At 36.0% G+C, this 21899-nt stretch overlaps 1 protein-coding gene across 2 annotated transcripts in view; it reads left to right on the top strand.

The window, feature by feature from the left end:
- Window positions 1-451: 451 nt before the first annotated feature.
- Window positions 452-21899, top strand: part of LOC136037277 (formin-binding protein 1-like) — a 124095-nt gene continuing 102647 nt past the window's right edge. For both annotated transcript variants that reach the window (XM_065719914.1, XM_065719913.1), the window contains exons 1-3: window positions 452-614; window positions 8829-8944; window positions 15094-15144. In XM_065719914.1, coding sequence (XP_065575986.1) covers window positions 591-614; window positions 8829-8944; window positions 15094-15144 — 191 coding nt within the window. In that variant the 5' untranslated portion in view covers window positions 452-590. The remainder of the gene's footprint in view (window positions 615-8828; window positions 8945-15093; window positions 15145-21899) is intronic.

Here is a 21899-nt window from a genome sequence, read left to right as displayed (position 1 = left end):
GTAGTATGAGTAGATAAACCTACTCAGGAGAAAATACGCTCCCTACACATAATAAAATAAAAACATCGATGAACAAAATATGAGAAGCACTGCATGGGAAGTACTAAATATCTATTTTTCTTTTTTGACTGTAGAATTGTCAAAGAGAAATATTATTCACAAATATATTGTAAAAAAATTAATATTCTTGAATTTCATAACCAATTCTGCAATTTGATCATTATAGAGATATCAGTTATATCATATCATATCAGTTATAGAGAAATTTGATTTAAATTTATTTTTCAGTTGTCACCTTGTCTTGTCTTAATTTCTTTCTTTAAACAGATTAGAAAAAATATATGAAACCTAACTGAATGGTCAAGCTCTAGGCGTTAGGCTAGTCATCGATCAGCGTGGTCAAGTGGTCAAGCATTACAATTAGTGCTTACTGCCATCTATTATAAATGCCATAGTAAAAGAAAAGAAGATACTACTACAAATCAGTTGAATTTTAAAGTGTGTAGCCTAGTAACCTTTTTGGATAATCGAATTGACCTATCCGGTCGTATTATGGTCTAACTAATTTTTTTACATTTAAATGAATAGACATGAGCTGGGGACACGAACTTTGGGTAAGTATGTGTCAAAAGGTAGCCTAGGATATCAGATTTAGGCTAACACAGTCCTTGGTCCAATTGAGAAGCCTATGCTTATATTGATGTTGCCAACAAAATATGATTTTGTAGAAAAAAGACAAGCCTAACTTGGTATTTTTTTTCTGTTTGATTCCTCTTTTGGTTAGCTAGATTTGCTATTGACCACACTGAGAGAAATCTTTCTAATACAATCAAAGTAGTGCCATTATAGCCTACCGTAAATTTTATAGTCCAGAAATATAAGGAATGATCCTGAGGTCAGTGATGATGGGCAGCCATTGACTTGATTGCATCCCATTGTCTTCTATGATTTAATAGACAAAACTCTTGTCAACAGCAATCCTAAAGGCATCAATGACAGTAATATCAGGAAGATTGTTCCAATGGGCGATCACTTTATTAGAGATCTAGTGGTTGCAGACTCTGGTAGCCTATCTGTTCTCTTCTAGAACAACTTTTTGCTATGATTGTTGTGAAGGATCCATAAATTGAAAGGGTTCTTGACAGGAGGAGTAAGTAGCCTGTAAAAGATTATAATATTATATCCACTCTGATGTCTGTACACAGGCATATTCATTACATTGAAAATGCCCCCCTCCCTGATAGTCACATAGGCTGTATAACCCTAATAATATATTTTGATAAATTTGTAGTTGGCTATATAATTTTGCAAGGATAGTACAAATGTACAGAGACCTGTACAAATTGACTTGGTAACAGTTTTTTCCTGATTCAGCCATCTGGGGGCTAGAGAGAGAGGAAAAATGAGGTATTTTCTACTTATGAATAGGTGACCAGATATTAATGAACTTTGATATTTAGAAGAAACTCATGTCTTAGAGCTCTTATCTTAAATCATGACCAGATCTGGTGACATTGGGGGAAGTTGGAGAAGAAAACTAGAAATTTTGGAAAATTCTTTGAATAAAGAGATTAGGATGAAATTTGGTGGGTAGAATAAGCAAATGTCATAGATATGTGATTGATGTAACCAGACTGGATCAGCTCTCTTTGGGGGAGTTAGGGGGGGGGGTCCAGTGTTTTGGCAAGTTTGGTGCTTCTGGATGTGCTAGGACAATCAAAATTGTCCTATGAAGGACAAAGGACAATGAAGACAGCTGTATTTTTTGTTGATTTTTTTTTTTAAAGCTAAATGCTGGTTTTATTTTCCATGTGTTAATTTAAGGAGGAAGGGAGAGGGGGGGGGCTTTCTAGTGTTAAAATAATTAGTTCATATAGGTTGACAATCATGTATGTTTACTGGTATCTCAGTTATTTCCATCTTAAATTTTGTGCATTTATTCTCAAAATTAGTTTGTGATATAAGTAAGTATACTTGTATATAAATTTATATTTATTAATTTTTATCAAGTTTTTGAGGAACCTTTTTCTATTTTAATAAGTTGTTCCAGGGTTGTTTTTTTTTTCTATATGGTGTATATATGATAAGCTCTGCAATTCTGAGAGTAGGCACTAATATTTCATAGGTAGTCCAATATCACTGTCTAAGTAAAGAGCAAAATGGTCAGAATGTGTCATTCATTTATTATTGTGTGATTTATTTATTATTATTATTATTTTTTCACCAAGGCACTTTGTATAGAAGGAGTTGTTGTAGAAACTTTGTAAGGAACTTGTATGATTATAAATTGAAAGTTCTAGCACCCTATTCAAGAGTCAAAAGTGATTGATGGGCAACCATCTCTGAAAAGACACCCAGTCAAAATTTTGAGATAGCCATCTTGTTCAGTATAGCTGAAAGGTCTATAACTATCTCTCTGCTGATGACAACCCCACACACCCCCTGGGACTAGTGCTGTAGGCTATACAGTTTGCCCATTATCTGCATATATTGTAGCATTGGTTATTGGGAAAATGGGGCATGTTTGACCTTCTGTGTCCAAAAAGGCCAAGTACCTTGACCTTTTTCCCTGAAGCTTTCAAGAGCATATAAGATGTCAAAGGGCATATCTCAGAAAGAATTAGAGCATTAACTTGGAACTCATAGGGAGTGATGACTCCTTCCACCACTGCCACCCGTACTGCTACTGCAACTACTATTTCTATTGCAAACACTGTTAAAGCTGAAGCTATTAAGGTGAAAATTAACTATGTGCATACCAGTTATCAAAAAGGTACTTCAACAACATCTTAGAAATAGCTTAGTATATTAAGTTGAAACTTCCAGGGCATGATGAGGGGGATGTTTAACTGACCAAAAGGTAGTATGTGCATATACTGCTACTACTGTTACTACTCGTGCTACAACTATAATAACTCCTGGTACTGCTAAGGGTATGAAGATGAGGTAAAGTTCAACAAAATCAAAATGCACCCTTATCAAAGAGGGAGTATCTCAGGAATGGATTAGGGTCTTAAGTTGGAATTCTCAGGGAATGATGAGGGAGATAATCAATTGAAGAAAATGCAATGTGTACATGCTACTACTATAAACACTACTTCTAAGGCTCAGGGTATTTAGATAAAAATTTCAAGGAAATGTTAAGGGGGAAGTTGAACTAAATCAAAACATGCTCTGTGGTTACAAGCTGTCAAAAAAGTGTATCAGAAATATCTTTGGAAGAGCTGAGAGCATAAAGTTGAAACTTACAGGACTTGTTGTGGGAAAAGTTGAACTAACCAAAAGGCTATATTTACATATGACTTCTTCTATCACTACTAGTACTACTGCTGTTACTACTACTACTGCTGCTAAAACTAAGGGTATTAAGGTGAAAATTTCAGGGAATGTTAAGATGTTAAATTGAACAAAAATGCACAATGTGAATGTAGGCTGTCAAAAGGATGTATCAGCAATTTCCCAGAACTGTTTAGGGTATTAAGCTGAAACTTTTAGTATCTGTTAAGGGAGATGTTGAAAAAACAAACAAAATGGGTTATTTGCATACTGCTACTACTACTACAACTGTTGCTGCTACCAAGGCTAAGGTTATATAGGTAAAGATTTTTTTTTTGGGGGGGGGGGTGTTTAAGAGAATGTTGAACTAAATATAAACACACTATGAGCATGTAGATTGTCAAAAGTTGTACAAGCAATTCTCAGGAACATCTTAGAGTATTAACTTGAAACTTTCAAGTTGTGTTGAGGCGGATTTTAAACTAGCCGAAAGACATTGTGAGTTTACTACTACTGCTGCTACTAATTTGATTACTGCTACTAGCGAGGCTAATGGTATGAAGGTGAAACTTCAAGGGAATGTTTAAGGGGGAGTTTCAACTAAATCTAAACACTATATGCATTTAGGTTGTCAAAAGGGCATATAAGCAATATTTTAGGATTTGCAAAGAGAATTAAGTTGAAACTTTTAGGGAATGTTGAGGGGGACTCTGAACAAACCAATAGGTACTGTGTGCATATCACCACTATCACTACTGCTAGAACTAATACTTCTACTGAGGCTAAGGGTATTAAGGTGAAACTTTTATGGAATAATTTATGGGGATGTTGAACTCAGTCAAAGCACTCTATGTGCATTCAGCTTGCCAAAATGGTTTTTAAGCAATTCCTCAGGAACAGCTTAAAACATTAGGTTGAAACTCTCAGGGCATGTTGAGAGTGTTAAAATAACCTAAAGACACTGTGAATGCTGCTACTACTACTATTACTGCTGCTATGCCCACTGCTACTAAGGCTAAGGGCGTGAAAATGATATCAAATGTTGAACTAAATCAAAACACTGTCTGTGCATGCAGGTTGTCAAAAGAATACATCAGCAACATCCCAGGAATGGTATAGTTTACAAGAAACTTTCAGGTTGTACTAAGTGGGAAATATTGAACTAACCAAAAGGCAATATGTGCTTACTACTACTGCTAGAACTGGTAATTCTACTACTACTACTACTACCAAAACTATTATTACTACAATCACTACCACTACATCTACAACTGCTACTAGTTGTACTACTGAAGCTAATGGTATTAGAAGGAAACTTCCAGGGAATTTTGTGGAGGATGTTGATCTACATTGAAACACACTATGTTGATTCACGTTATTAAAATTCAGTAATATCCTAGTAACAGCTTAGAGTAGCAAGTTGAAACTTTTGAAACATGCTGAGGGAGTGCTTAACCAACCAAAAGGCACTATATATATATACTACATGTTGCTTCTTCTACCACTGATGTTGTTACTGCTACTAAGGCTAAAGGTATCAAGGAGAAATTTCCAGGAAAAGCTTAGGGGATATTGAATTAAAGTGAAACCAGGCTAGTTGTGTGCAGGCTGTCCAAAGAGAGTATCAACATTATCTAAAAAACAGCATAGAACATTCGGTTGAAACTTTCATTGCATGTCGAGAGGTATGTTGAACTAATAAAAATGCACTATGTGCATACTACTACTGCTAGTAGCAGTAGTACTACTACTGCTACTATTAACTTTTTCTGGCCAATGGTTTTAGTTTTAAACTTACAGAGACTGTTGAAGTGAACATTGGGCTGAATTAATATACACTTTGTGCATGCACGTTTTCAAAAGAGTATATTAACAATATCTCTGAAACGGATTAAAGCATTAAGACAGAATCAGGGCATGAGATAAGAATGTTGAACTAGACCATAGAGGTACAATGTGAATACTGTTAATCCTACTACTGCTGTCACTTCTACTAACTGCTAACACAATATATATATATATATATATATATATATATATATAAATACCATTATACCATTAGTGTACATCATATATACACGCTAATAGTTGTCCTAAGCTTCAAAAAAGTCCATCGCAAGGAAACCAAGGGCGCTACTCTTTAGGACAGAGAAAGTTAGTAAAAATGGAACTGCCACCTAGTAAAAAGAAGCCAACATTAAATGGAATTTAAAGGGAAAAAGACTACGAATTATTATTACGAATTTTTTTCGATCTTGAAGTGGATATCAATGCTGTTTCTCTGCCAAGTAGGAAAAAATGAAGAGGCATAAAATTAGCTTATTGATGGTGATATCTCGGATTTATTGCATTGTTTTTGATCAAAACATCCTATGTATGGCTTATCAAAGGAGTGTTTTAGCAATGTCCTAAAATTGAAACTTTTCGTGGTCGTTCTCAAGGGGTGGGGCTAGCAGGCTACCAGAAAATCCTAGACAGAAATTTAATGGCTCATATAAAAATATTCCTCATATTTACAATGGTTAAAGGTACAATGTGAATACTGTTAATGCTACTACTGCTATCACTTCCACTGCTCTCAATGCTCTTACTATTACTTCTGTTACTATGACTACTACTATTGCTAAAGCAAAGAGCACTTGTGAAACTTTTAGGGGATGGTGAGAGTGGTGTTGAAATGAATCAAAACACCCTATGTACATGTGGTTTATCAAAGGGGGGTGCATTAGCAATATCCCTGCAGCAGCTTATGGTAGTAAGCTGGAATTTACAGGATTTTCTATAGAACAGTAAAAAGCCTAATTAAAGAAACGGTAAAGAGCTAAATTAAACCAAATATGAGCAAAAATAAAATCAGGTAAATTCTCAGCATAAAACTACCATAAATTACCATCAATAAATAAGTGAAACCCAAAACGACCAGAGATTAAAATAAATAATTCAGTCAAAACCAAAACGAGCAGAAACTAAGAGGAGTAGGAGTGACCCCCCACTCCCGCACCTTCTAAACACCAGAATATAATTTGTACTTTACTGAAAACGAAACATGTTTTAATTTTTATCTTTTTCTGACTTTAATATATCCCAAATTGTTAAGACATTCAGGAATGAATGTCAGTATATATATTAAACTGCCAATCCGCATTCATTTATTTTTCTCGTTAATCTTGGTTATGATTTTTTTCTCTTTTTCATATTATGAGAAATTAAAACACATAGCTCAAATTATCGATTGTTTTCAGTAAGGTGCGAATTATGCTCTGGTCTTTACGCAATAAACAAGAGCTAAGAGCTCATTTGGCACTTGTGACGAGGTCAGAAGAGCCAAGAACTCAAATGGCATGAACTTTAGCAAAATTCTAAGAATCAATTGATTGATTTAAAAGGAAAATCAGAGGCTTAATGCCGGTCGGGATTTAAAATAAGAGCTCTGAGACACGAGATCCTTCTAAATATAAAAATTCATTAAGATCCGATCACCCACTCAGAAGTTAAAAATACCCCATTTTTTATAATTTTTCCTCTCCCTTCAGCCCCTTACATGATCGAATCGGGAAAACGACTTTATCAAGTCAATTTGCACAAGTTCCTGACACGCCTACAAATTTTCATCGTCCTAGCACGTCCAGAAGCATCAAACTCACCAAAGTACTGGATCACCCTAACTCCCCCAAAGAGAGCGGATCCGTTCTATTTATTTCGATCACGTATCTAGAACTTGTGCTTATTCGTCCCTTCAAGTTTCATCCTCTTCTCTCCACTCTAAGCGTTTTCAAGACTTCTGGTTTCCCCGTCCAACTCCCCCCAATGTCACCAGATCTTGTCGGGATTTAAAATAAGAGCTCTGAGACATGAGTTTCTTCTAAATATCAAACTTCATTAAGATCCGGTCACCTGTTCTCAAGTTAAAAATACCTCGATTTTTCTAATTTCTCCGAATTAACACCCCCCCCCAACTCCCCCAAAGAGAGAGGATTCAGTCTGGTTGTATCAATCATGTATCTAGGACTTATGTTTATTCTTCCCACGTAGTTTCATCCTGATCTCTCCACTCTAAGCGTTTTCCAAGGTTTCCTGTTTCCCCCTCCAACTACTCCAATGTCACCGGATACGGTCAGGATTCAAAATAAGAGTTCTGAGACACGAGATCCTTCTAAATATCAAATTTCATTAAGATCTGATCACCCATTTGTAAGTTAAAAATACTTCTAATTTTTTTTCAATTTTTCCTCTCCCTCCAGTCCCCCAGATGGTCGGATCGGGGAAACGACTGTTATCAAGCCAATTTGTGCAGGTCCCCGACATGCCTACCAATTTTCATCGTCCTAGCACGTCCAGAAGTACCGAACTGGCCAAAGCACTGGAAATTCACCCCCCCCCCCCAACTCCCAAGAAGAGAGCTGATCCGTTCCAAATATGTCAATCAGGTATCTAGAAATTGTGTTTATTCTTCCCGTCAAGTTTCAGTCCGATCTCTCCACTCTAAGCGTTTTTCACTTCGGAAATCCCCCCTTCCATGGAATTTCTTCCCGGAAATCCAAACACGCTGAAAATAGTCCCCGGGCAATTCCCCGGAACAATCTCCACATGCAAAAATGGGCTGGCATAGGAATTCTGTATAGGAATTCTGTCATATCTGTTGAACACATTTCATAACTTACAGGCCTCTCCCCACGGGCTGTAGGGGCTCATATTACCGCTAAAGGCATAGGTATTGGATTTTTCAACTATGCTGAACAAAATGACTCATTTTTCTCATTTTTTGATTGGACTACCTTGGGGAAAAAGAGGCATGGGAGGGGGGGGATAGTTTCCTTCCAGTCTTTTTGGTCACTTAAATATTTCGATGCGATCATTCCCCAGAAAAAAACCAACAACAAATAAACACGCATCTATGATCTTTCTTCTGGCAAAAAAAAAACGAAATTCCGCATTTTTGTATATAGAGGCTTGAAACTTCTACATCAGGGTTCTCTGATGAGTCTACGGATGAGCGTGTTCAGTTTTCACTTAATGTTGAATTGACACATAATGCCTTTTCAAGAACCATAGCTGGGTTTTGGAAACCTAATTAAATACCTATACGCTATTTCCGAAAACTCGTTCAAAAAATAAGTTCTAAAAATAAAAATAAGTTCTTTCATAATAACTTATAAAAAATAAGTTCAAAGGTAGGCTACTCATGTATTATACGAGAACACCCGAGAACTTGGATCATGAACATAAGCCATTATTCGGTTTCCACGCTGTGTGTACTTGACAATTAGCTTCGGCTTAGTGGAAAACTACATTGTAGCCATATTTCAATTACATATTTAGTTGGTATTTTGGTTAGGTTTTGTTATTTTAGGTTACGTATTCAATATAATGGGCTCTGGGCAGCCCACCTTCCATAATTCTTTGTTGTAATTTTCACAATTTTGCTAATAAAGTGTAATATTTTCATCGTATTTTGTTTTATTTCATTAGCATTAACAAATCTTCAGTTCACGAGTGTTTCTTGTATAATATATGTGTACCAGTTCGAAAATGACAGATCCTTTTTTTTTCAGGACAATTATGATGCAGTATGCCTTCACACACAAAAAGGTATTGACTTCCTTGAAAGATATGGTAACTTTATGAAGGAAAGATGCGTAGTTGAGCAGGAATACGCGACAAAACTTAGGTAATTATTATCAATTTTGTGACGCAATCCTTTAACAAGGAAATATATATAAATTTTTGATAAGATTTTTGTGTAAGGGGTCTTGTGATCCCTGTATTAGCTGTAAAAGGCTGCAGCTTCCACTCTTCTTTTTATACGCTTGAGCTTCCAAATTAATTCTTTGAATTTCTCTGGCCTGGTGTTCCATTTCATATAATACAGCCTAGTACACCGTCTCTTGAATTCAGGTTAAAAGGAAGTTTGTAGAAGATAAGCGTTTTACAAATATTTGAAAATTACTATGTCAATAGATTGATTCACACAATATTCAGTGGTGGAAAGGCTAAAGGATCAAAAATGGATAATGATGAATGAAGATTTTCTGACTAAATAAATGACTATGCCTATAACGTAAAGATAAAAGAATTTGATGTTTTAATGCTGTGTTTTAGTTATTTTCTAAAAGTAGAAAGAACTTGGTATTGACGAAGTTTGTCCTGGGTTGGACACAAAAGCTTGCTTGGCCAAAATATGGGCTGTTTAAGGGAAGACTAGATGCAAAAGTTCGAAGAATATGAGTCAAAAATGACAAAAGCTCTTCAAAATGAGGGTTGAAAATTGAAATTCGTCCAACCATGCCAATGTCATTCCCTAGAAGGGATTCGTCTCTGCGTGTAACAAAGACATTCAAATGACGTTTTTGGAGGATAGGTAAGTGGACCAGAGCCCTAAGAATAGCCAAATTACGCAAAATGCAGAATTTTGAGAAAAGAAAAATTAAACGTTTGGGGAAGGAGGGAAGGCAATCTACAATGCACGTCCATGTGTGTCAGTAGTGTGGTTTTTTTTTTTATGTTTTTTCCTTTATTGTCTTATTCTCTGAATTATTGAATATTGAATAATTCAGCAGTTAATTGACTAAATTGACATAACATTTTAGCTTCAACATACTTGATCACCTTTTATAAATTGAAAGCCAATATCCCTAAAAATAAGGATCAGTATAGCAATATTATAAAGTATACATTTGCCAGTTCCCATGTAACACAATCCCTGTTTAACGCAACACATTTAACTCTAGTTTAGATCAACACCCGTTAGATTCACCCCCCCCCCCTCAAATCAACCCAATTCAATCCAACTCCTGGAACAGGTTAGGTTTAATGGGATTAAGTTGAAAGGTAGTTGAATTGCTTGGGGATTGATTTGCAAGGGTTTAAATAAGGGTACAGGGGTTTAGTTACACGCATATCATGTTTGCTATGTTATGACACTTGGTATTAACCAAGTGACATATAGCAATCGCCAATTCTGTCGGTCTGTCTGTCTGTCGGTCTGTTGGTCTGTCTGTCGGTCCCGGTTTTGCTACTTTAGGCACTTCCAGGTAAGCTAGGACGATGAAATTTGGCAAGCGTATCAGGGACCGGACCAGATTAAACTAGAAATAGTCACTTTCCCGATTTGACCATCTGGTTGGGGGGGGGGAGTAGTGGGGGACCGGTTAATTTGGAAAAAATAGAAAAAATGAAGTATTTTTAACTTATGAGCGGGTGATTGGATCTTAATGAAATTTGATGTTTGGAATGATATTGTGTCTCAGAGCTCTTATTTTAAATCCCGACCGGATCTGATGACATTGGGGGGAGTTGAAGGGGGGGGAACCTAAAATCTTGGAAAACACTTAGAGTGGAGGGATCGGGATGAAACTTGATGGAAAAATAAGCGCCAGTCCCAGATACATGATTGAAATATTCGGAACTGATTCGCTCTCCTTAGGGTAGTTGGGGGGGGGGGGGAGTAATTCTTAAAAATTAGAAAAAATGAGGTATTTTCAACTTACGAACGGGTGATCGGATCTCAATGAAATTTGATGTTTAGAAGGATATCGTGTCTTAGAGCTCTTATTTTAAATCCCGACCGGATCTGGTGACGGGGGCGTGGAGTTGGGAGGGGGAAACCTAAAACTTGGAAAACACTTAGAGTGGAGGGATCGGGATGAAACATGGTGGGAAAAATAAACACAAGTCCTAGATAGATGATTGACATAAACGGAACGGATCCGCTCTCTTTGGGGTAGTTGGGGGGGGGGTATTTCTGAAAAATTAAAAAATGAGGTATTTTTAACTTACGAACGGGTGATCGGATCTCAATGAAATTTGATATTTAGAAGGATATCGTGGCTCAGAGCTCTTATTTTAAACCCGACCGGATCTGGTGACATTGGGGGGGAGTTGGGAGGGGGAACCTAAAACTTGGAAAACACTTAGAGTGGAGGGATCGGGATGAAACTTGGTGGGAAAAAAAACACGAGTCCTAGATACATGATTGACATAACCAGAACAGATCCGCTCTCTTTGGGGTAGTTGGGGGAGGGGGGTTAATTCTGAAAAATTAGAGAAAAATGAGGTATTTTCAACTTACGAACGGATGATTGGATCTCCATGAAATTTGATATTTAGAAGGATATCGTGTCTCAAAGCTCTTATTCTAAATCCTGTCCGGATCTGGAGACATTGGGGGAAGTTTGGGGTGGGGAAACCTAAAATGATGGAAAACGCTTAGATTGGAGGGATTGGGATGAAACTTGGTTGGATAAATAAGCAGAAGTCTAACATACGTGATTTACATAATTGGAACGGATCCGCTCAATTGGGGGGGGGGGGGGTAATTCTGAAAAATAAGAAAAATCGACGTATTTTTAACTTACGAAGGAGTGATCGGATCTTCATGAAACTTCATATTTAGAAGGACCTCGTAACTCAGATATCTTATTTTAAATCTCAACCGAATCAAGCGTAATTGGGGGGAGGGCAGTTGGGGGGACCGGAAATCTTAGAAAATACTTAAAGCGGTGAGATCAGGATGAAACTGGATGGGAAGAATAGAAACCTGTCTAAGATACGTGACTGACATAACTGGACCGGATCTGCTCTCTTTGGTGGAATTGGGGGGGGGGGGTAATTTTGAAAATTGAGGTATTTGTTACTTACGAAAGGGTGACCAGACTTAATGAAATTTGATATTTAGAAGGATCTTGTGCTTTAAAGTTGTAATTTCAAATTCCAACCAGATCCTGTGACATTCGGGGGAGCTGGAGGGGGAAACCGGAATTCTTGGAAAACATGAAAATTGGGGCATTTTTATCTTACGAATAGGTGATCGGATCGTAATGAAATTTGATTTTTAGAAGGAAATCATGTCTCAGAGTTCTTATTTCAAATCCCGACCAGATCTTTTGACATTGGGGGGAGTTGGAGGGGGAAATCTTGGAAAAACACTTGGAGTGGAGGAATCGGGATGAAGCTTGGTGGATAGAATAAACAAATGTCCTTGATACGTGATTGATAGAATCGTACTGGATTCGCTCTCTTTGGGGGAGTTGGGGGGAAGGGTTCAGCGATTTGGCGAGTTTAGTGCTTCTGGACGTGCTAGGGCGATGAAAATTGGTAGGCGTGTCAGGGAGCTGCACAATTTGACTTGATAAAGTCGTTTTCCCAGATTCGACCATCTGGGGGGCAAAAGGGAGAGGAAAAATTAGGGATTTTTTTAACTTACAAAGGAGTGATCGGATCTTCATGAAACTTCATATTTAGAAGGACCTCGTAACTTAGATCTCTTATTTCAAATCTCAACCGGATCCAGCGTCACTGAGGGAGGGGCAGTTGGTGGGAACAGAAATCTTAGAAAAAAACTTAAAGCGGAGAGATCAGGATGAAACTGGATGGGAAGAATAAAAACCTGTCTAAGATACGTGACTGACATAACCGGACCGGATCTGCTCTCTTTGGTGGAATTGGGGGGGGGGGTAACTTTGAAAATTGAGGTATTTGTAACTTACGAAAGGGTGACCAGATCTTAATGAAATTTGATATTTAGAAGGAGTTTGTGCTTTAAAGCTCTAATTTTAAATTCCGACCAGATCCTGTGACATTGGGGGGAGTTGGAGGGGGAAACCGGAATTCTCGGAAAACGTGAAAATTGGGGTATTTTTATCTTACGAATAGGTGATCGGATCTTAATGAAATTTGATATTTAGAAGGAATTCATGTCTCAGAGCTCTTATTTCAAATCCCGACCAGATCTTTTGACATTGGGGGGATTTGGAGGTGGAAATCTTGGAAATCACTTGGAGTGGAGGAATCGGGATGAAGCTTGGTGGATAGAATAAGCAAATGTCCTTGATACGTGATTGACGTAACCGTACTGGATTCGCTCTCTTTGGGGGAGTTGGGGGGGAGAGGTTCAGTGATTTGGCGAGTTTGGTGCTTCTGGACGTGCTAGGACGATGAAAATTGGTACTTGATATGACTTGATAAATAACTTGATAAAGTCGTTTTCCCAGATTCGACCAGAAACTAATAATAATAATGGGTAATTTAAAAATAGGACCCCTTCAACATCGAAAATAAGGACTGGAAACTTTTCGGGTATATAATTATTTCAAGTCCAACAATTTATAGAATTATTTTGTTTATTTTATCATCTCTTTTGTTATTAATAATTAATATTATTAATCAATAATAATATGTCTGCCTGTGTTTTAAGAAAAAAAGATTTTTTAAGACTTAGGTGTACAGGGAAACATATTTTTAATTTTTTGCAAGGGGGGGATACTTTCGAAAATTATCAAGGCCTATTTTACATATATGATTATGTAGTTTATGACATGAGAGTTTTTTTCGTTTTTCCTTTTGTTGCATACTGTTTTTTTATCTCTCTGCTGTATTCTATATTTCTTAACATTGTTGTCAATCTCGCCTTTATGTACCGATGCCGATTTTGGATATGTTGATAGGCGCCTTTTTCTGGTGTAAAAGCATTATGCACAGTAGAAAACTCACACGAACTTTGTTGTCAGACTTTGTATTTTTTGTCTTTTCATTTTCGGTGTTTATATTTTTTAGTATTTCTTACATTTTACATGTATTTTAAAGTCTTCCCATTTTATGTTGTAATCTGTAAATATTCTATGTATTAAGCTGACACATCAAGCTGTGCTCTCCGTTGGCTAAAGTGGAAATTTTGCTATAACTATTGTGTTAAAAGAGATTTAACTTAAAATAATACCCTCCATTCTGTCTTCAGCTGTATTTTATGGTTGGTTTTACTGTGGTTGTAGCCCTTTTTGCAATGATCGAACTAAGCATAGTGAAACTTAGATTTTTGCAACAACCAAATAATTCTTTTTTTTGGCAAACCGTGAGGACACTAACTACACTTGCAATAGAAAAGTCATGCAATTCAGAATTAAAGTTTTGTAATCAAGACAAAGTAATAATATAATGTTAGATATTGTATCTCCATCATTGTATAGGATTTTACTGGGTAACTTCTTTTTTTTTAAGAAATCATGGGGTTGATGTCGTGAAGATGCCTATTTGAGTATTAGATAATTCTTCGATCCTCTAATGCTCAAATAAAAAGTTGACTAACTGGTTTTAGTGAAAATTTAGGTATAAGAATTAGGCATGATAAATATAGTCATAGGTGTTGAACTTCTGACACAAGACAAGTGTGGTTTCAAGGCCCCTGATGCCCTACATTGGAAATCTATGAAAGGTATAGACTATATATATATATATATATATATATATATATATATATATATATATATATATATATATATATATATATATATATATATATATATATATATATATATATATATATATTCAACGCAAGATAATGACTTGCGCCAACTAGGGATTCCTGGCTCATGGGTATCCTTGGAGTCCCCAGTCCCAACCACGGAAGAGGTTCAGCGGCTACCCAGTCTTCTCAGACAGGGAGGACTTGTTGATTCTGATAGCGTAGCGTGAGTACCGCCCTGGACATCTAAGGACAAATTAAATTATAATTTGAAGACGATTTAATTTAAACTGTTGCTGAACAGGCACGCAAGGAAGTGGATGGTCTGGGGACCCACCCCCTATAAAAAAGTCTCAATTTATTCCGAATTTCTTTGCAATTCTTTATATATATATATATATATATATATATATATATATATATATATATATATATATATATATATATATATATATATATATATATATATATATATATATATATATATATATATATATATATATATATATATATATATATGTGTGTGTGTGTGTAAGTATTCTTTAGAAATTAGTGATTCTGTTTAATAATGTTTCTTTTAGAAAGTTGTCGAAGTCATATCAACCAAAGAAAAAAGAAGAGGAGGATTATCAGTAAGTAACTTTACTCTTCAGAAAAAGCATTTTATTTGCTTCGTTGCTTTGCTTATTGTTAAACTAGTAGATTTGGTGAAATAGAAACCTTAAAAGCTTGGGATATGGGTGAGGCCGTATCCAGGGGGAGTTGCCGGGTTTTGGCCTTCCCTGTCGAAATTGTGTCCGACTCGTAAACTCATAACAAAAATGCATATAAACAAATTTTGATGCATTTGTTAAAGTTTATCTTTGTAAAAACCCCTCAGAAAAAATATCTCCCCCCCCCCGGAAAAAAGTCTTGGATTCCTCCTTGGATTGGAGGGTAGTTACTGAATACTTTTTTGTACACTAGTGGGGTTGAAGGTGTGCGGAGATGACAAGACCAGAATGAAACTATGTTTCATTGTGAGTTTTCATGTGTGGTAGGGGGGGGCAAAGATGGAAAATTTAATTTAAAATTTAATCTGCTTGCAGCTCTAAATCAGTTTATCACGATTCAATAATTAAAAAAGACAAACATAAACTCTCTTACTCTACACACGTGGGATAACAAGAAATTGATGACACATTCAAAAGAACTGAGAATGGGGAAAGTGAGCGAGACACAAAAACTGGAAACTTCTTCCTTAAACAATATTACAGTATTGATAACAAAATCTATTTTATAGTTGAGGTTATTATTAGTACGAGACGCCCCTTACTGGCAAGTAAGAAAGTAATCGGATTAACGACCCTTCTTGACTAATTCGGTCCCTGCAGTGTGTTGCTACAGCCGGGTTCGCTCCTTGTAGTTCGTCGCCAAAAATTGTTTGAAAAATTTGCCAAATATTTTGAGGACGTTAGACGCTTTAAAATTCAAAAAGACAGAATGTTTACGGCTGTTTGAAATAAAAAAAAAAAAAAATGAATTTTTTGTATTGATTTGTGAAGTTGAGAAACAGTTTGCGTCTTGTTCTAGACGGTCTGAATGAAACTCTTTGTTCAACGACTTTTTCAATCAATGGAATGGATTCAAACCGCAATTGATCAAGGATTTGTTTTTATTTATTTATTTATTTTTTATGTGGACTTTATTTCAGTTTACCTTCAAATTCTATGCCATACTAAAGCAGTGCTGTGCAGTAATATTCAAATAATTTGAAGACTACAAAGTGAAGCGACGGTCTTCACTTCTGAGTTTTTTCCCAATTTTTTTTTGTAAATACATCTTTAAGCTTTAGTTCTAGTTAACGTATTAGTTTTTTTTCTTTTCAGTATTGGTCTAGACACCAACAAAATTGGGTCTTAAAACCGGAAGGTTAAAGGTCCAGTCAAAAGATCGTTTAATTTCGGTGAAATTTAAACAACAAAAACATGGTCTTTAATTTACCTGAATTGTATGATTATGTCAAATAGTATATTTTGATTTTATTGGTGTAATTTAAAAGAATGCCATTTTCATGCCAAAGAATGAAAGTAAATTACTATTTGTACCTACGAATATATAAAATATCTGAATTTCTGAAGAAATTTTACAATTAGGTTATTAAGAAAATCTGGAAAAAAACCACATAGGTCGATTTTTTTCTTATTATCCCAGGGTCCAACAATTGCTCGAAGAGCCAAAAAGAAAAAAGTACTTGTGAAGTCTAGATCGGGAAGAAAAATCTTGTATCCTATTTATGCCTTCGAAGTGTCGTGACCCACTCCTTCCCTAAATTCTTGTCTCAGTGCGACATGTAGGTAGTAGCACTTGAGCCTTTTTGGTTTCCAGACAGAATGTATCCCGGGGGGAGGGGTTAAATTCATTTAATTAAAAAAGGTGGTCAGACCCGATTCAAGCTTAGTGGTAACCTCTGTAGAGGAAGAGGAAGGGCAACCCCAATATCTTACCATCAAATCATCTGTCAGAATAGGTAATTTGTTCTTAACAAAACTCAGGTGACTAAGGATTAGTGTACTAGCGGCGCTTTTTTGTATTAGGCTACAGGACTGTTCAGTTCTTGTAATCAGGATATCTTCCAGGACGGGCTATAGGATTTCAAGAAAATTTGACGGGAAATAAGAGTTGACTTCCCACCTTTTCGGGGCTTGAACATGATCTGAGCTCTGTTGGAGAGAAGCTCTGAAAATTCTTTTCGCCGGAACATCTAACAGAACGTGTTGCTTAATTTCAATCAAATTGAATGAAAAGTAACAGTAAATGTCTTAGTGTTCCTATTTGGGGCCTGGGGCTGATAAACGAGGGGAGAATGAGTAAAGGGTACCTCGATTCTAGCCATCAACTAAAATATCTATCGAAATGGGGTTGTGGGATATTAACCAAACATAGTCGAAAGGCATGTTTCATGTCCTAGTTACGCATTTTCAGAATCCAGGATCAATATGGGAGGAAGAAGGACAATCCTTAATTTCTCGTCATAAGGACTTTTACCAGAGGGGGATATCGGACCCCAATCAAAATTGATGGGAAGCAATGGCTAGGCTCAATGTTGGGTTCTTTTTATGGTCTTAACCTCATCCAACTTCTGAGAGGAGGAGGGATAAATTTATCAATTCCTTTTTTAGTAGCTTACTAGTGAACTGGCGTGATTAATTAAATAGATTCTGATAAGTGACTATAGTTAGGGTCACAGGTTCTCGTGCTAGACCTCACCTCTGAGTGAAGGGTTTTATTTATGTTTCCACCATCCAACAGAAGTGCCTGTTGAATCTTAACTAAATTTTACGGGGATTACCAGCTAGACTTTTGGTTGTGTATTTTGAGGGTTCGGAACTTGCTCGAATGATATTGTCGCTTGTATTAGCTTTGACGAATAGGGCATAATTGCCCTATCTTGACTGTATCCTCTATGACTCTATCTCTAAAGGATAGGATGGAGAACTAGCCTCTTTCACGGCCCTCTATGTGGGTATCCCTGTTTAAGTGTTGCATCAGAGGGCTAGGGAGAGACAAAATAATTTACAAATCAAACAGTTCGTGGTAACTAACTGTATTAAGGAGCGACCCGGCTCAATAGTAACCGAAACTCTAAAAAACGGAATTTTTATAACAATAGGTACATCAAAAGCATCGCGTTTTAATGCTGATTTTAAATTTATAAGTTTCATTAAGTTTGAATTTACCCATCGAAAGTTACGAGCCCGAGAAAATTTGCCATATTTTAGAAAATAGGGGGAAGCACCCCTTAAAAGTCATAGAATGTTAACGAAAATCACACCGTCAGATTCAGCGTTCAAACTCCTATCTACAAAAATGTGGAATTTTGCATTTTTTGCCACATGACAGATCACGAATGCGTGTTTATTTGTTTTTTTTTTCCAGGGGTTATTGTATCGACCCAGTGGCCCTAGAATGTCGTGTGAGGGCTCATTCTAACAGAAATTAAAAGTTCTGGTGCCCTTTTTAAGTGACCAAAAAATTGGAGGGTACCTAGGCCCCCTCCCACGCTCATTTCTTCCCAAAGTCATCGGATCAAAATTCTCTTCCTCCCAACTCTACTTTTTAAACAATAAAAAAACTTTAGCGTAAAGTGCAGGGTGTTTAGGAGGGGACAACCCCTTTCATCTACGGAATAAGCGTTTTTTTTTAAGTTTGACTCTTTCTCTCAACTCTACAGTTTAAAATAGTAAAAAACTTTAGCGTAAAGAGCGGGGCGTTGAGAAGGGAACAGTCTCTATCATATACGGGGTAATTTCTGTTCGTTTTAAGTTTTAATATCGCTCCTTAATTTCAGTTAAAAAAACTTTTTTTTTTATTTAATTTAAGTTGTCTTTGCTAGCTTTCAGGTTTCACTTGCTTACTTTACAGTGAGTTGTAACTGCCCAGCCGATAGGGTATTATGAAGGTGATACCTTTACTCATTGTTGCCTGATTTTGCTGAAATTGCCCTTTTTTTTGTTGCGAAAAATGATTTTGAAAGATATTCCTTTTCTCTATCCTCCTAAACTTAAGGCCAAAAAATGTTTATGAATGACAAACATATTAACAACAACAAACATATTAACAACAACTAACCTTTTTCATGCCTCCCGCTATGAAGATCTTTCTTTCCTGGGTCTGTTGTTTTGAACTTCCTGATTTTATTTGACTTTTTTTTCGTCGTTTTGTATTTTTTTTTTGCCATGATCGTTCTTGTATTCTCATTGAATAAAAAACAAAACAAAAAAAAACAAGTTATTTCACCTGAAAGTAGGGTGCAACATTAAAGCTCAAAACAAACAGACCTCATTCTTAGAGGGGGACTGCCCCCTAATTGACCCACTCTCTTTATGCCAATGTCTTAAGTTCTTAATAATGATCCTCATTTAAGTTCAATGGCCTTGTGGTTCAGGAGTCGTTCTTAAAGAATCCGGACGAAAATGTCAAACTCTAGGATAAAGAGCAAGGAGTGTAAAGAGCAAATTTCAAATTGAGTTGAATTCAATAATACTAGAAAAAAACTAATCGCTGGTCAAAACCATTCATACGACTAATTTGATTAATAGTTGACTTAAGGTTTAAATTCTGGAGTAAGTGCTGTACTCGCTTTACATTTCTCCTCAGATTTCAGCGAGTCATTTTTTGGAAATTTGAAATTATTCTTTTTTACTCCGACAAAACTGTGATTGACATGTTGTATTGTAAAAATAACATTTTTTTTTTATTCAAATAGAAATTTACTATATAATGATGCTGATTTTAGTTTTGCGTCACGAATGAATGAAGTAATCGCCAAAGATGGTTCTATTTGGCCATCCATCTCGGCCAAATGAAAAGCAGGCCAAAATGCTGTCAATGACAAATTCTGAGATATCGAATCCATTTGGAATTATCGATAAGCTATTTATTTGGCTTGCCAGTTTCAGGCCATAATGGTGTACATAAGATGCCATAATTGGCCATAATGGGCCCTAAAGATACATGCAGTTCATACAACATACAACTATTGATGTAGCGAGCTATTTTTAGGTTTATTTAACTGAGTTGACTCATTTGAAGCCTCACATAAGTTTAAACGGCGATGTATTTGCTATTAAAAATTTAACCATCCATATATGCTAAACGAAAAGCAGATTGTCCGCAAATTGGGAAGTGGGAAGATCATAAGGGGCGATTTAAAGAAAACCTAAACTTCATATGAAGGGAATAAAAAGTAAAGCTTTGAATACATTGAGTTGGAGCAGGAACGTGCGCAGCTGTGTTGGCCTAAGGTAGCTTGGTGCTCCAGTAACTTATTAGTGGTAGTAGTAATAGTAGTAGTAGTAATCTATCATTTTCGTTCAAATAATCTTCATATTATGTTCTGTTGTAACTCTTTGTTTGTTTCAATAATTTAGAAAGAGAAAGATGACAGGTGATATGTTAAATAGAGATAAGCTTATGTCTAATTCTCTGTAAAAACAGTTGGGTAATCAAAGTAGAATTTGAAATATTTTTAGTAGTTCTTTGGTCATTTTCATTGAATCCCAAGGCTATCTAGTTTGGTTTGTGAAGAATTTGTAAAGTTTGTGAAGTTATTACACGTTTCTAAATCCGTTGCCCCTCTCATATAAATATCCCTCTTCCCCGAAAACTTCCTCCATGGAAAAGTCCTCTCACGGTGAAGCGAGTTTTCCTTCACAAGAAAAATTGTTACACGTTTCTTAAAGACGTTATCAGCTTCATTTTCAATTTCCTTATATCCAAATCAATGCTGTCACTAAAAAATGGACCATAGATGGAAGCCAGTCCTGTGTTTATCTGCCCTAACTCATGATAGCTGTCATATGTTTCCTGTGGATCCATATTATCCGTAAGATTCCACAGCTTACCGTAACGTCTTAATTTGTGCTTGTATGAACGGTTCTGCAGGATAGTGTGAAACAGCCTAACATTTTGATACTTAGTAATTTAAAATTGGGTTAAGTCCTGATATGAAGGACTTTTAATATTGATGTCAATAGCTTTTATCAATATAGATAACTAATACATAATCCGTTCGGATTTGAGTTACTTGAACAATTCACTCTTGATCAGTAACATTGATGGTAATGACGAAATAAATTCGTATTGAAGTATAAAATATTGATTGTAAATTAAATCTTAAAATATAATTATTATATGGATCCAGAGCGAATGGAACAATTTGGTTCCAGAAAATTTGACATTGCCACAAATATATATCATGAATCAGTGACAAGGGCTTTGAACAATTACCTTATCTCTCTTGTGTTGAATGATTCTTGACGGCGCGTCACTATTAATGATGGAGATAAAAAAAATTTTTGTTTCGCCTCAAACACATATTAGAAACCAATAATTGGTAGACCATCCATACGCATTGCAATGCAACCATCATCAACTTTGCTTCAAGACGTGTTTTCAGGGTGCTTCAGGCTAACGTACCCTCCCCCACCTATATATATATATATATATATATATATATATATATATATATATATATATATATATATACATATATATATATATATATATATATATATATATATATATATATATATATATATATATATATATATATATCGACTTGAACATCTAAATCTTGTTATTTGTGGACAGTATTAATACATTTACCATGGAAACAAATAGCTTTCGAAAATAAGAACTCCCTGCTTCTGTTTGCATCCTAATCCGGCTTCATGCTATGGCAACACTGTTTTTAAGTGGTAGGGATGTTCAATTTTTATCTCTATAGTCACGTGGATCAAAAGTGTTCCCAATTTGTTGAAAATTTATGAGCAAGAGTGAAGAAACGTGCTTTCCATTATCCTATTTTTCGCCCCAATAATTCGTGTTCTATTTTGATTTGGGG

The sequence above is a fragment of the Artemia franciscana genome, chromosome 16, assembly GCF_032884065.1.
Source record: "Artemia franciscana chromosome 16, ASM3288406v1, whole genome shotgun sequence".
In the NCBI taxonomy this organism is placed as follows: domain Eukaryota; kingdom Metazoa; phylum Arthropoda; class Branchiopoda; order Anostraca; family Artemiidae; genus Artemia; species Artemia franciscana.
This window is presented reverse-complemented; position numbering and strand designations above follow the sequence as displayed.